The following is a 15,286-nucleotide window of genomic DNA, read 5'->3' on the forward strand; positions in this document are numbered from 1 at the left end:
CGAGCAAGCGAGCCAGGGTGCGCGCGCGCAGGCGTACACCCGGCCTTTTCTAGCTTTCTTTTTGCCCCTTTCTTGTGTCTCGTCCTGTCTCTTTCTTCTCTCTCTCTCTCTCTCTCTCTCTCTCTCTCTCTCTCTCTCTCTCTCTTTTACTCTTTTTCTCTCTCTCCTCCTCTTTCCTCCCCCTTTTCTTATCTCTTCTTTCGAACAGGACATCAAGCTTCGTCTAACATCATCCGTATGAAATAAATATATGTACTATATGTACATTAGTATATATAAAAGTTGAATTATAATATATGTATTGCAAATTTTTACATTTATATTTGATAGATAGATTGTGTATATATACGGTGGTAAATTTCAATTATATATATATATATACATATATATATATAAAATGTTAAATATTTATATTTGCTAAAATATATTATATTAATATATTTATATTTATTAATATAAACATTTTAATAATTATATAATAATATAAAATATATTATTATATAATAATATAAACGGTAATATAGTTTATTGTAATGTTATAAACAATATAAATAAAAATATAAATATATGTATGTAAAATGTTAAATTTATATTTTTTAAATTGTTTATATTAAGTAATTAAGTCTTTATATATTAATATTTATATATTTGATTAAATATAAAAATATTTTATAGATAGACATAATAAATAAATGGCGGGAAATTGAAACACGGATCTAATCGAATATTTTTTCGTTGTATAACAATGACCAAAAGATCAACTCGTTGTCCATCATTATATCCATCTATATGTTTCGTAAATATATGTTATAATTATAATATAACATATATACGTTCTGTTCCATGTTCTGTATCATTAAGTAATTTAAAAAAAAAACATAAATGTAAATCATTTCAATTCGATCGATCCAATCGACATCATATTCTTTTTTTTTGTCTTTCTTTCGAGATAGAACTCACTTTAATCGTTCCACCGATTTCGTCCCCGCTGACTTCTGAGGAGTCTTCGTCGTCCTCGTCGTTGTCGTTGTTGTCGTTGCTGTCGGCTTTCGCTCGACTTTTCTGCCAGGCGGCCTTTTCGCGCTGAAAAGCAACGACACCGCGTCCGTTCTTTTTTTTCCAACTCCAGACGGCGGCCTTGGCTCGAGCTTCGACCTGAAATTCAGAATAGAATCTTAAACTCGTGCCTCTCTCTTTCTTTCTCTCTCTTTCTCTGACTCTCCTTCTTCTTATTATTTTTATTTTTTCTTTTCTTTTTTTTTCTGTTTTTTTTTTCTTTTTTTTTTTATTATTTTGTTTTTCCCCATGTACTTCTCGTGCGAAAGTGGAACGCCAATCGTCGCCGAGATGAACGCGAGCCTTGTTAAGACTCACACGCAACACAAAACGTATGTTTCTATATATATATATATATATATATATATATATATATATATGCATATATATTTAGAGTATATATCTATTTCTATATATATATTATTAAATCCGTTAGATCTAGCCAAAAATTCTTTTCGATCAGCATATAATTATTTTTAAATTAAAATTAAATTTTAAATTAAATTAAATGTTTTAATAAAAAAAAAAAAAAAAAAAAATAATAAAGATATAAAACAAAAGCTACAAAATGTTTGAATATATATATATATATATATATATATATATATGTCCTATGGACATAATATGTTAATTAAATGATCTACAATATAATTATAGATAATTCGATTAATTATAGATTTATATAATAAGTATGTAGATACGTACGCAATATATTACATAATAAATTTTATTACTATGTTTCTTTTATACCCAAATTTATTTAAAATACATAAAAATATAATTATTTCAAGAATATTATAAATATAATTAATGTTTTATTTAAAAAATAAATATATATATATATATGTGTTCGTATCTTTAAAAAATTGCATGTTAAATAAATAAATATATGTTATATATGTGTCCGTATATGTGCGTGCGCGCGCGCGTGTGTCTATGTGTAATATTACATATATTTACTTATTTCCTATTATAGAAATTTTTTTTCACACTAAATTTCGCAAAGATGTTCAAAACGGTAAAATAAACTCTCGTTTTCATTTTCTACATAAAACGGAATCTTTGAGAAGGATCTCATTCGTCGAAAGGAAGTGGAACGAACGTGCGATGGGGTTATCCTACGCAATGTGCTGTTACACGCTCTCGTCTAACGAACGATTATGTAAGTTTGCAAGACGTGTTGAACGTAGGTGCATGGTTTAACGCATTCTCTTATGAACAATAAGAGATGCTTTGTGCTCTTAGTATTTGATGTTTCACGAGAAGACGCTAATTTTGTTATAATGTTTATTACACCGACATTTGAATAGATATTTCTTCAAAAAAGTTACAATAAATTTTTTAAATTATTGTATTAATTGAAATAAATCAATTTATATGTATATATATATATATATATAATATAAATTTATAGATTAAATTAGATTTGGGAAATAAAGACATTAAATTAATTAATTAATTAATTAATTAATTAATAATAATAATAGTATATAAAAAATGTATTCTTTTTTTTCAAATTTTATTAAGATCAGTGTCGATTGTTTTTAAAAACGATCGAGCATGACTATGATTAAACTTTCGTATATTATCTTGATTATATAAAGTAACTAATTGCTCTATAATTGTTTTATAGATAAATTTTGTAATAGTAAATGTTATGGGTTTATGTAAAAACATTAATATCTGATAAATAATGAAGTCGTTGAAATATCGATTGACTAAATTAGAATTACATAATTGGATCATAAATCTTGTGTTTTGAAACCACTATTTTATTTCGAATTCGATTAATAAATTGTCGAATGTTATCAAATCTTTCCAAGTTATAAAAAAAAAAAAAAAAAAAAAAAAAAGAAAAAAACAGGAGCTAATTACAATATATATGCTGAACGAAAATTTGTAGGTAGTTTTAACAATAAATTACACTTCCTTCCAAACATTTTAAGCTAATTTTTATTTTTAAATCGTAAAAAGAGTTTCTAAGCTTGTAATTTTACAATTTGAAAACAAACATCAGTCTAAAATATTTCGAAAAGGAGTAATTGATTTTGATGAATATCTAAGAACTTCCGGCCTATCCTGTATTCCTCACAATTTCTTTATAAATATTGTCGTAAGTAAAAATGCAATTGCCGCAATGAAAATGTCGCAAAAATAGTAATAAAAGTGACTGAGCGTCTCTATTCATAGATTTCTAATGAAAATAAAAGAAAAAAAGAATCATTAGATAAGCCATATCTAAAACGCATACGATATGCAAACTCGTTAAATCATCGATTTATCTGTACTTGCAAAATGATTATCGATTTGTTCTCGATGTGACTAGATAAGAAGAAAACGCATTTGCCTTCGACACTAATAGCTTACAAGCATACGAACATGATTAAATTATTTCCGTGTGAATCCTGCGCTTAACTGGGCGATAATAAAAGGTTCGTCTCTTGAGGAATGATCGATCGATCTTGAAAGCCCAACGCCTTCGTCGAGTATAAGAAAGGATAGGAGAGAGTAGAAAAGAGAGTAGAAAAGAGAGAGAGGGAGAGAGAGAGAGAGAGAGAGAGAGAGAGAGAGACTTGATTCGACGAGTTTAGTGTATCGACCACCAGTTTGGTATATGCCGAGGAACGACGAGTTGATGAGGTCAGTTCGATCGCTGACCGCTGGTCAATGACCTCATCTCTCTCTCTCTCTTACTCTCTTTCTCTTTCTCTTTCTCTCTCTTCTTTTCCCTCCCTCCTTACCAATTTTTGTATTTTTTTTTAATACATTTCTTTATACCTTTCACAATCGACTTATATGTATATTGCGCACATACGTTTATACAAGACAAAATTTGTTAATTTTGAATTAAAAAATAAAATATATACCTATCTATATACCTAATATCTATACTTATGTATCTAAAAAAAATAAGATGTTTATATATATATATATAAACATTTCTATTTATTCGGTCAGTATCTTTATTAATTAATGATAAATATTTTGTAAAATAAATCATTAGGATATGTAAATAATTTTATCAGTATCTATAATGTTTTTGTATATATAAGTTGGTAATCACGGGTGTATTTAGTTAAAAAAATGTTAAAAATTTTTGAAGATCCATTAAAATAAATTAATCATTTACTATATATTTTTTTCTCCCTTGAACTATTAATGAAAAATGAAAAATGTACTGTCAAAAATTCTATCATAGTCGTAAATATTAAAATGAAAATAATATACCACCAGATATTATTTATATAATTAAATTTATTATATAATATAAATTTATATCGCCGTGTCGAGGTTACTACGTTATGGATAACGAAGTGATCGCCTCCACCGCCTGTACGTAAATCCACCATTGCTGGTGATTATGAAAGTGATCTAATTATGTCATATATATTTTTCGTTTTGAGATATTTTGATATTTGTCTCTGAAATATTTTTAAATTTAATTTTCTATAATAATCAACAATAAAATTTATTCTTAAATATATATCTAATAATATGTGACATTATTATATATTATATAATTCTTTTATGTATTTTTAATGACAAAAAAAGTTACAAATAAGGATTAAATTAATCGTATTGCTGCTATTTGACTTGCTTGGATAACTTTTATAATTATTGATCATTTATATGCACATTTATATAGAAAAAAATTAGTTAAATTTAAATTAAAAAATAAGATATTTAATATATTATAATTAACTTGTAATATTAAGAAAGAGAAAGAGAAAGAGAAAGAGAAAGAGAAAGAGAAAGAGAAAGAGAAAGAGAAAGAGAAAGAGAGAGAGATATCAGTCATTTACGACTTTTTCGTTTGTTTTTCATTTAGAATTCTTTCATAACTTAAAACCTATTTGAAATTCTTCTCTTTCATATTTTATTACGTCTGTTATTATCGTCAGAATGTAGTTGAAGTCTCCGCGAGAGAATTGCTTTTTATGAGAACACAGCGAGTCTTCTCAGTTCTATAATGATTTAATTGTAACAATTATGACTCGTGGAGTCCCCTGTTTCTCGGCTCGTTCGTCCTTGTCTGATGCTTGTTAGTGAACGTAATCGTGTCGTAAGCTGTGACGTCACTTATCTCCGTGTCTCGTAACCGAGTTTAATTTATCACTCGATATACATACATATACGTGTTTATGTATGTATATTGTATAGTATAGGAAAATCGTAAAATAACGTCACGTAATAATACATTTTATGTGTTTACGCATTGATTCTTATCGAACATATCAAATGAAAATGCATGCTAGTGTGACGAGTGATAACGAAAACAACTAAAAAAAAAAAAAAAAAAAGAAAAAAAAAAGAGAAAAGAAAAAAAGAAATTTAAGGGGACACCCGGGTTTGAACCGGGGACCTCTCGATCTGCAGTCGAATGCTCTACCACTGAGCTATATCCCCAATTGAAAGTTTCATTCTACAAAGATTATATCAGAGACAACGAACGAGTTTAGTATTATTCAATATTTCTTATCTATAGTCAATATTTCGTAAGAACACGTTATTTTGCATGAAAACTTGTTAATTGATTTATTTTTTTTTTTTTTATTATATTGTACTACCTAAATCATTTAATCGAAACCGTATTGCATATAATGTTACCAACTTAGAATACGTATTTAATAGTATCGAGACTTGTATATATTACAGATTATCAATATTTGATTTCAGTGCAATCGATCGTATCATGAGCTTGACCGTTTAAACGTGTAACGGCCTCTTGATATAGACAGATGCATCAATGTACGTTGCAGGTAGATAACGGAATTTCCGGAAAAGTAATAGTGCGACCGGTTTCCCGACACGTGACAAATAGAACGAGCAAGTCCATTATGATTACGGTAACGAGCTCGCCTTGAATTTCTCCATTTCTACTTAAATTTGAATGTTTAGCACGATTTAACACGAATAAAATTATATTTTCGATTGACCCTACTATTTTAAACGTTTGAATGAATATATTTTATTCGAGGAATAAATTTGCATAAATAATCGATCAATTTTTGTCTTACGCATATATATACATATATATATATACATATATATATATACATACACACACACATACACACACACACATATATATATATATATATATATATATATATATATATATATATATATATATATATGTTTAGACACATGACATTAGTGAGGTTATTTTTTATGGCTAATTAAATTTCAAATAAAGTACGTTGTATATATCGACCTATGAGAAAATGTTCTGTATCCTTATGCTCAACTCTTATTGGTTGCATTTAAATGCATCTTCGTTGATGCACTTCACGAAAAAAAATTTCGTTTCAAAGTTTAAGGTTATACTGGCGCCCTCTGCGAGGATTAAGAATTAAGTACTTTGAGATACGTCGATAAAACAGATTCTCTCATGAAGCTTGAATTTTTTATTTTTTTACTCGATTAAAATAAAAACGTTCAAAGTTCATCTATAAATATATATAAATTTTGAATTAGATTAAATAGATTGAAGATAAAAAGATAAAACTTACTTATTCTTGGTCGAATTATTAACGGTCGATGTCGTGGTTCCGGTTGTACGTTTAATGGGAGCCCGCCCTCCCGAACCCACGGACATTCCGCTTCGAGCCTGAAATAAATATTTTAATATTGATTAAAAAGGAAAAGGATAAAATTAATTTTAACTAATACGAACAAAATTTATGTTTCGAGAAAAAAAAGAACTAATAATATTAAGAAAGAATTGATAAATTTATATTTTTACCAGCGGAACTCTTAATGGAACGAATTCTTTCAAATCGATCTTTTATATAATTATCATTATTTTTAAAAATTACAGTAAATTATATATATATATATAAGATAAGTATATAATATATAATCAATTAATGTAATAAAAAAATTTTATTAAATAAATCAATAAGATATTTATATCATGGATCACGAAATTGAAATTGCAAATCAATACATAACCTAAAAAATAATTCATCCGCTTGTAAAAAAAAAAACAAGACGATACTAATTGTTAGGCAACATTATATGTACAACGTATAAATTTGTCATAGATGATATCAGCTTGCGTAATTATTGTTTCCGCAAATTGTAAAGTATGATTAATCGTTTCAAGATAAAAATTCTTTTGAAAACATGATGGACTCTTTAATGACGAGAAAGAGATATATACATATGAATTAACATCTTTTCTTCTTTTTTTCTTTTCTGACGTCGAAGACGTTACATTTTAATAAAAATAAAAAAAACAAAAAAAAAACAAAAAAATAAAAAAAGAAAAATATATATATATAAATATACATATAAAGCTAAAGGAAAAAGCGTAAAAATACAACAAAGGTTAGATCAATTCTCGTTATTATTTCAATGTCGAATTTCAGATATTTCCTCTGCAGAACTTTTGTTTTATCTTACACGCAAATCCTCAATCTTGTTAGGGTAGCATGAACGTGAACACGCTAACGTTCTCAGCACGCACGAACGATTCTAACAAGAGATTATGCGAAATACAAAATGCACGAGAGCCTCCTTGAAGCGTTGAGCGCAAACGTAATTATGAAAACGAAGGACGATGATGGGGAAACATAACAAAAGACGAGAAGCATGAATTCGGAATGATAATTAAAATAAAATAAAAGTGAGAAAAAAAGAAAGTATATATATATATATATATATATATATATATATATATAAAACGATCTATACGTTACTATTTTTACCGATAAAGATCGGTATAAGTATCTCGTAGGAATCGAGATATAATGATAATATAATGATATAAAAATTATATGTAAATAAGCGAATGAATTACATGGGATATTACAAATAGGCGAAGGAAAAAAAAGATAAATAAATATTACCGAATTTCCACCTAAAACTTCCAAAAATTGCTTGAACATCTCTTCTGATATGGATTAAGATCCTTCGAAAAATCCTTGATATGTACGTCGCTGAGATAGAGAGAGAGAGAGAGAGAGAGAGAGAGAAAGAGAAAGAAAGAGAGATAGAGAGAAACAGAGAGAAAGAGAGATAGAGAGAAACAGAGAGAAAGAGATGTGTGAATCTATCTATAATAGTTCGAGATTGGAAATTCTAATTGCACTTATTATGCATATGCACCTTTACGTCGTCCTCGATATAATCACTTTTTAATCGACGATCAATGTCGTTCATTCTCGTGTTTATTCGAAACTCGAAAAGATTTCACCCGTTGTAATACGTTCGATCAATGACGATTCCTCAAATATCACTTTTATTTATTCTGTAATTATCGTTGATTATAAATAAGATCATCATTATACAGCTCGTTGAATTTCACGTACGACGAGACTTTAGAAAATTCAATCTCACGATAAAATTTCTAATTATTAATGTAATTTAATATAACACAGTTTCACCAATTTTCGCGCTACACTTTCTGAACTAATGTTACAACGTACATACATACGTGAACACCGACTGAATTCGAACTGCTAAGATAAGAATTAAGTTCCTAGCGATAAGAAAGGAAATATCTTTAGATATACCGCGTTTAAATGCGAGTAAAGTGTGTAGGCAACATTTGTTATACACACGTATACTTAGAAATGCATTCGACCGTCGAAGTTGTACATCAATGATTACTAGAGTGGAACGTATGTATAAATCGTATTTTATTTTGCTAAAAAAAAAAAAAAAAAAAAAAAAGAAAAACATTTTTTATAATAGATATATACACATATATCAATAGCTTTATAATAATTAATATATAAAAATAATAATGCATTATCGCCTATCAACGTTTTGCCGCTGTACTTTTGACGTTACAGAATTTGAATTCCGCGGGTGAAACATAGCGCGCGATATTTAAAATTCCATTAAGCGCTTCTGTCAAGATGTTTACCTTTTTAATTCCTCTTACCATATCCATGGGATATGTTAGATGACACATTAAAGAGAAGGTGGGGTTGGGGGGAGGGGGAGGAACGAGGAAAGTTAATAACAATTTTCAAGAGCTCTAATACGCAAAGCGAAGGAGCAACCGATCGAGAAGGCGGCGTCCGTACGCGTCGTATACACGCGTCGTGTGTACCTACGAGAAGGTTCATCGAACCCTTTTGCTGCCGCGTATACGGGTTCTCGGCCAATAATAAAGATGCACGCCCGGTACGTAACTACGCTTCGTACATACATACGTAAGTATGTAAAGAGCAGAGAGTTGGGACATTTTTGTTTTGTTTTGTTTTATCTTAATTTCAAAAGAGATAATCCAAGTATTACATTATATTTATCTTTAAACAACATCTATTTCATATAAACGGGATATTAAATATAATATTTTCAAAGAGAAAATCTGTCGCAAAAGGATAATTATATCAATAGAAAAAGATAGAAGGAAAAAGACAAGAAAAAACAGAAAAAGAAAGAAAGAAAGAAAGAAAGAAAGAAAGAAAGCAAAAAAAAGAAATTGTATCCATCTCGTTCGTTTATATACAATAAATATGTTTTGTTCAAACTTTCTCACGCAATATTTCAACTTTGTTATGCTAATATATTACCGACTTAGAAGATAGATTTTCCCACATGTAACTACACGAAAGTTGGCTATTTAATTTACTACATTACGAAAGGATCACACGGTCTTGGAAATCGAAGGATTCGAAATTTCTTCTCACCGGATTCTCGCTCTACATTTGAATTTTGCGCGACTTTCGACGATGTCGGCCAAATCGAAACGAATCAAAATCTGTGTTACGGACGAACTGAATTTGTATGTATGTATTTGTGTATGTATGTACAGTAACGGTCAGGAATCGGGTACACACAAGATTTATAATAGATCATATTGTCTTATAATGATCGTTCGTTTCTATATTCTAGGTAGTATTATTATATGATCATTTCGACAGATACATGAATTTTTTTTATAGAATAGGTCCAGAAGTTTCTAAAAGATTTTAAAAATCGATTACTCCTTTTCGAAACTTCTTAGATTAATTCTTTTTTTTTCTCTATTTTTTTCTTTTTTTTTTTTTTTAGATCATATAAAACCACATGCCCAATAAATTTTTATTTTAACAATCTGAAAATAAAAATATAAATCTAAAAAGTCTCGAAAAGGGATATGTTAATTTTTTTTTAGAAATCACGCAGTAACTCTTAGCGCATCCTGCATTTAGGACTGTTATTAGGATTCTAATTAAGAATGAGATTTTATTGGTATTAAAAAAACAATATATTTTTGAAAAAATAATTAAAACGAAGGAAGAGTATCCAGGGCGTAACATTTTTGTTCGCCATTATGTATCTATTAATTAATGACCATTGAAATTGTTGTCGATAATGTGTGAATGAAAAAAAAAGAAGAAAAAAAAAAAAAAGAAAAAAAAAAAGAAAAAAAAATAAAGGAAAGAGAGAAAAAAAAGAAAAGAAAAAGAAGAAGGAAAAGAAAAAGAGAAAAAGGAACAAATAGATTCGTCGCGAAATAAATTTGTTTAATATCTGGGCTTAGGGTGTGGTCGACTATGGGCTCTCTTTCCACGGGGCCTTTTCCTACGACCTACGCTTCTTGTCGCGTGGCCGGCAGAAAGATCGACAGAAGAAACCGGCCCACACGCGATCGTGGCCGTTCTATCTTCGACAGTGATCGCATTCGCTCGAACGCCCGCGAAATCGGCAACAGGTGTACATAGGTACATTATGTATTACATATATAGATCGGTAAGTAAGGACGAGATATGTATATTTTATGTATGCATATATATATATATGTATTATATGTATGTATGTATGTATGTAGGTATGCATGTATGTATGTAGGTATGTATGTATGTATATATGTGTGCCATAAAAGAAGGTGAGAGCGCGCGCGAGCGCCAAAAGCATTTCACCTTTTCCCGCAGCTTTTCTCGCGCCAATCGAACCGTACAATAACGCGTTAAACTCGCGAGTTCTACCGAAGTTCATCGAACCCCAACGTACCGTTGCCGGTTTCTATATCGTATCGCTCTTCGTTCATCATTCTTCTCGTAACACATTTCGATTTATTTATTTATTTTTTTTTTATTTTTTTATCTTCTTATTTATTTGTTTTCTTTTTTGTTCTTTTTTTTTTTTTTCTTTTTATCTATCTATTTACTTGTGGTATTTTCTTTTCCTTTTTTCTTTTGTTCTTTTTTTTTTCTTTTTTTTTTTTCCTTTATTTTCTCCCTCTCTTTCATTTTGCCCTCTTTCTATTCGATCGTCATTATTTTTCATTTGATTTCTCTCGTTCAAATACAAACGAACGAAGTATGATTGTCGCCATTTTTGTGACAATTCGCACGTCACTCGAGCGCGGGAAAATTTAGAAAAATTTTGTCAACGATTTTATATATTGTTTTCGTTAAATCGATTTAATTAATGTATAAAGATTTTTGTGTATTAATATTTTAAAAGAGATTGATAAAAATCGAGAAACTCTCGTTGAACTGTTTTATTAATATTTTATATCCGAGCATTTCTCTTTTTCTTGTCGTTAAATCATATTAATATATTAGAAGAAGATGAAAATGAAACAAAAAAGAAAAAAGTAAAAAGAAGAGAACGAAAATGCTTTTTTTTCCTTTTTTTCAATAATTATTCTCTTGTCAAGAATTAAATCGTTCAAAGGGAAGGGTTGCTAAGAAACGATCCCATTAAATAAGCTAGCGTTGTTCTTTTTTTTCGAATAAATAATTGAACAAATAAAATAAAATTTCCTTTCTTCTTTTTTTTCTTTCTTTTTTTTTTTTGCTTTTTCCCTTTTTAAAAATGTGGAAGAAGAGCGAAGAAAATGGACAAAACGACGACCGCACCTGTACATAGGTATCCTGTTTCCTTCACTGGTAATCCTTTCAGCAAAACGACACGTCGACTTGATGAGAAATGAAAGAAAAAGAAAAAATAAAAAAAGAAAAAGAAAAAGAAAACAAAAAAAAAAAAAAAGAAAAAGTAAAGTCGGGGATAGGATGTCCCGTTTTAATAAAAGACGGGAAACACGCGCGCGTCGTCCTTTTGGACGACGGTCAGGATATGTCGACGCGTGCGATTCGGCAGTTCAATGCGAACTGACTACCTCCGTTCCATGCCATTCCATTCCTTGCTATTCCATACACCGTCTCGTTCAACGAGTGAACTCTCTCCCTCCTGTTCTTGATCCTTCGCTCTCTCTTTCTCTCTCTCTCTCTCTCTCTCTTTCTCTATATCTATATCTTTATCTCTATCTCTATCTCTATTTATCTCTCTCTTTCCCTTACACTCTTTCTATCTTCTCCGATCGCTCTCGCTGTCGTCGTCACGCTACTCGCGCAATCTCCTTTACGATTATTAATTTCATTAGGACATCGATAGGAGTTGCTTCAAATTTGTCCGCCATTTTTCAAACGATCGATCACTTCCGTCATTTGCACCCGCGAGAAATTCAAAATACCTCTGTTATTTTCTATTTCATTCACAAATAATTGAACGAGTCGATTGATTCTTTCTTTTTCTTTTTGTTTTTATCTTTAAATTTAATTTCGCGAAACTATAGGCAATAGAATTTGTGTTATCTATGTATCGGATCTTGTTGCGCACTCGTGTGGAAGAATTTTAATCATAGCTATGTATCACTTCATTCTCGAACAATTGAATAGACGTTCGATATTTTTAAAGATACACTTTCCATAAAAACGTTTCCATAATATGGAATTTATGTTACTTCTTACGTCATTTGCACGCGCTTGAGAAATACTAATTACATTTGTCATTATCTCGTTTTCGAACGATTAAAAAATTGATCGACTTTTTTAAAGTCTCTTCTTTTTCTTTTTTTTTTTTTTCTTTTTAAAACTATGCGTAATACAATACAAATTATAGATTATTATTTATGATTATGATTATATATATATATATTGTATGTTATATCGTCTATGTTTTAATAGATGATCTTATACAAAAAGGAGTGATATAAAACGATATATCGAAAGTTTTGCCGAAAATGATTTAGCTTGTTTTTCTCTCTTCTGTATAAGAACGCTTCTGTATACGGTCACGGATAGCGTATGCACGATTCATAATACACTCGATACGCTTGCGTAACACGCGTACAAGCTATAATATGTCTGATCCGGTTGCATACCGTAATGCGTCGCACGAGAGATTCATCCAAATACTGTCGATAGTCGATTCTGACGAGTTTTTAACAATTAATACAAAACTATTCACGTATTATAATTATCGTATATGTATATATATGTATATATATATATATATATATATTTATATATATTTATATATATTTATATATACAAAATACTTGATACATACACATATACGTACTTTATGTAGAATTAAAATACTCTTGGAATATAATTCGAAGTCTATGCATTATAACACGCAACATCTATAATGTATTTAGAACGTGTCCATTAGATTATACGTGTTTTGTTTGAAATAAACAAATCGTGGGTAGTACTCGTTGACTTTATAAAGCTAATTTTTATCTATGAAAATCTCTAATTATATATTTATATGATGAAAATGTAAGAAAATATGAGATTAAACGAAGGATTTACAATAATAAAAAAATGATTTTCAAGTTCCATCTCTAATGAAAAATTCGTATATTATGATTTTGAATTAATTTTTATTTAATTGATCTATATCCATTTTGAAAAAATTAAATCGTGTAATCTCCAGTTTATTGGAAATCCAATGTAACGGATTATTATTATTATTATTATTATTATTATTATCATTATTATTATTATTATTATTATCATTATTATTATTATTATTATTAATCATGAATGAACGTTTGTTATGACCTTGCTCTCGGTAAAGTAGGTGACCCTCCGACTTAATGGACGCTAATTTCATTAGTGCGGATCGTAAAACGTGTTGTAGGGTGAGGAGAGGGGTGATAGCTGAAAAGAAAGGGGGGAAGGAAACCCCGTGATTCTTGCGGAGGAGGAAGGAACGTGCTTATGCTCTTGTTGCGCTCCAAATACCTCTTCGTTTCTTTCTACCCACCTGCCGTGATTCTATTTCTTGTCATCCCACGTAGATTTGGTCGTGGAAAGCGATTAACTATAGGCCCTTCTCGGGAATCCATTTTCCGCATATTTATCCCTTCTTATATTAAATCGTCGATCGATAATTGTTCCACTTTAATACCGAGATATTGATTTTCCTTTTTCTCAAATAAGCACAAATAATATAATCGTTGTAGTATTTCCTAAAAAAAATATACAAGAAGTATTATAGAACTTTTAAATTTCCCGCTGTTACAATATCCGGTCGTATGTATCATTGTTTACAAGATTTCGTACGCGTATCATTGTAATAAAATATAGAATAATAAATGATAATATGATTGATCAAACGATCCGTTAATATTATTATTATTTGGTAATAAGGAAGTAATACATTGTTGAACAATACGAAAATGGATTATCTTTATTCAATTAAGAATAAATCGATAAATCGCTTTGCAAGATACACGAAAAAATATTAAATGTAATACGACGTGTTAGAAAGAAATATTTATTTCGTTTCTACGATCGAATTAGATTTTTGATCTTTTAAGAAAAATAAAAGAAGGTTAATTTATAAAATAATATATGTGCTTTCGTCAAATTCGTTCATAACGGCGAAATAAAAATATTGTTGACGTAGACCCGTGTGTTATTTAGGTACCTGCTTACATACGCAACTCCGTCCTTCCAAATGTAAAGGAGAAAAAAAACGATGTTGCTACTTACAAAGATTCCTACGGCACACTACCCGATGAGCCACCTCGCTAACGTACTTGATCATCGTAAGAGACCGACAAGTGTTTCAGCGCGAAGATGAGTGGGGTGATTGCTAACGGGTCGGGAAAAAACTTTCATTCGTTTAAAGCGACCATCAGCTCCATCTATGTATCAAAAGATGTTTGTGATTGATCGGTTTCGTCGGTAACATCTCTGAATGTTTATATTCAATTGTTCTTTTTTCTTTTTTTTTTCTTTTATTTAATTTTTAAATTAAATTATTATTATTAATTACAAAAATTATTATACGAATTAAATAATTATATTAATAATTTTTATTAATAATCAATTCTTTAAATAGTAATTATTTATTGTTTGTATAATAATTTAATAATTATTTGATTTATTCATAATTTTTTTTTTTTCTCATAAATAAGCGATTCAGATGAATGTGATATTTTTATTATGAAAATAATATTTACAAGTAGAAAATCGTATTGAAT

General features: G+C 29.3%; 1 protein-coding gene and 1 non-coding gene across 8 annotated transcripts in view; both read right to left on the bottom strand.

Annotated features, from left to right (window-relative positions):
- The window catches only part of LOC124956466 (cytospin-A-like), a 34,250-nt gene extending 19,407 nt beyond the window's left edge, over positions 1-14,843 (bottom strand). Inside the window, exons 1-4 of one of the 7 annotated variants that reach the window (XM_047512339.1) lie at positions 14,728-14,843; positions 14,062-14,266; positions 6,570-6,667; positions 961-1,155 (exon numbers count right to left, since the gene is read on the bottom strand). In XM_047512339.1, the coding sequence (XP_047368295.1) occupies positions 961-1,155; positions 6,570-6,655 (281 nt within the window). In that variant the 5' untranslated portion in view covers positions 6,656-6,667; positions 14,062-14,266; positions 14,728-14,843. Of the gene's footprint in view, positions 1-960; positions 1,156-6,569; positions 6,668-7,910; positions 8,140-8,169; positions 8,611-11,864; positions 13,248-14,061; positions 14,267-14,727 lie in introns of those variants that run through there. The other 6 variants (XM_047512331.1, XM_047512302.1, XM_047512321.1 and 3 more) reach the window with 6 other exon arrangements.
- On the bottom strand, positions 5,392-5,463 carry Trnac-gca. The gene has a single exon. It is a non-coding gene; the product is annotated as a tRNA-Cys (tRNA).
- Positions 14,844-15,286: the final 443 nt, after the last annotated feature.

The sequence above is a fragment of the Vespa velutina genome, chromosome 1, assembly GCF_912470025.1.
Source record: "Vespa velutina chromosome 1, iVesVel2.1, whole genome shotgun sequence".
NCBI lineage: Eukaryota > Metazoa > Arthropoda > Insecta > Hymenoptera > Vespidae > Vespa > Vespa velutina.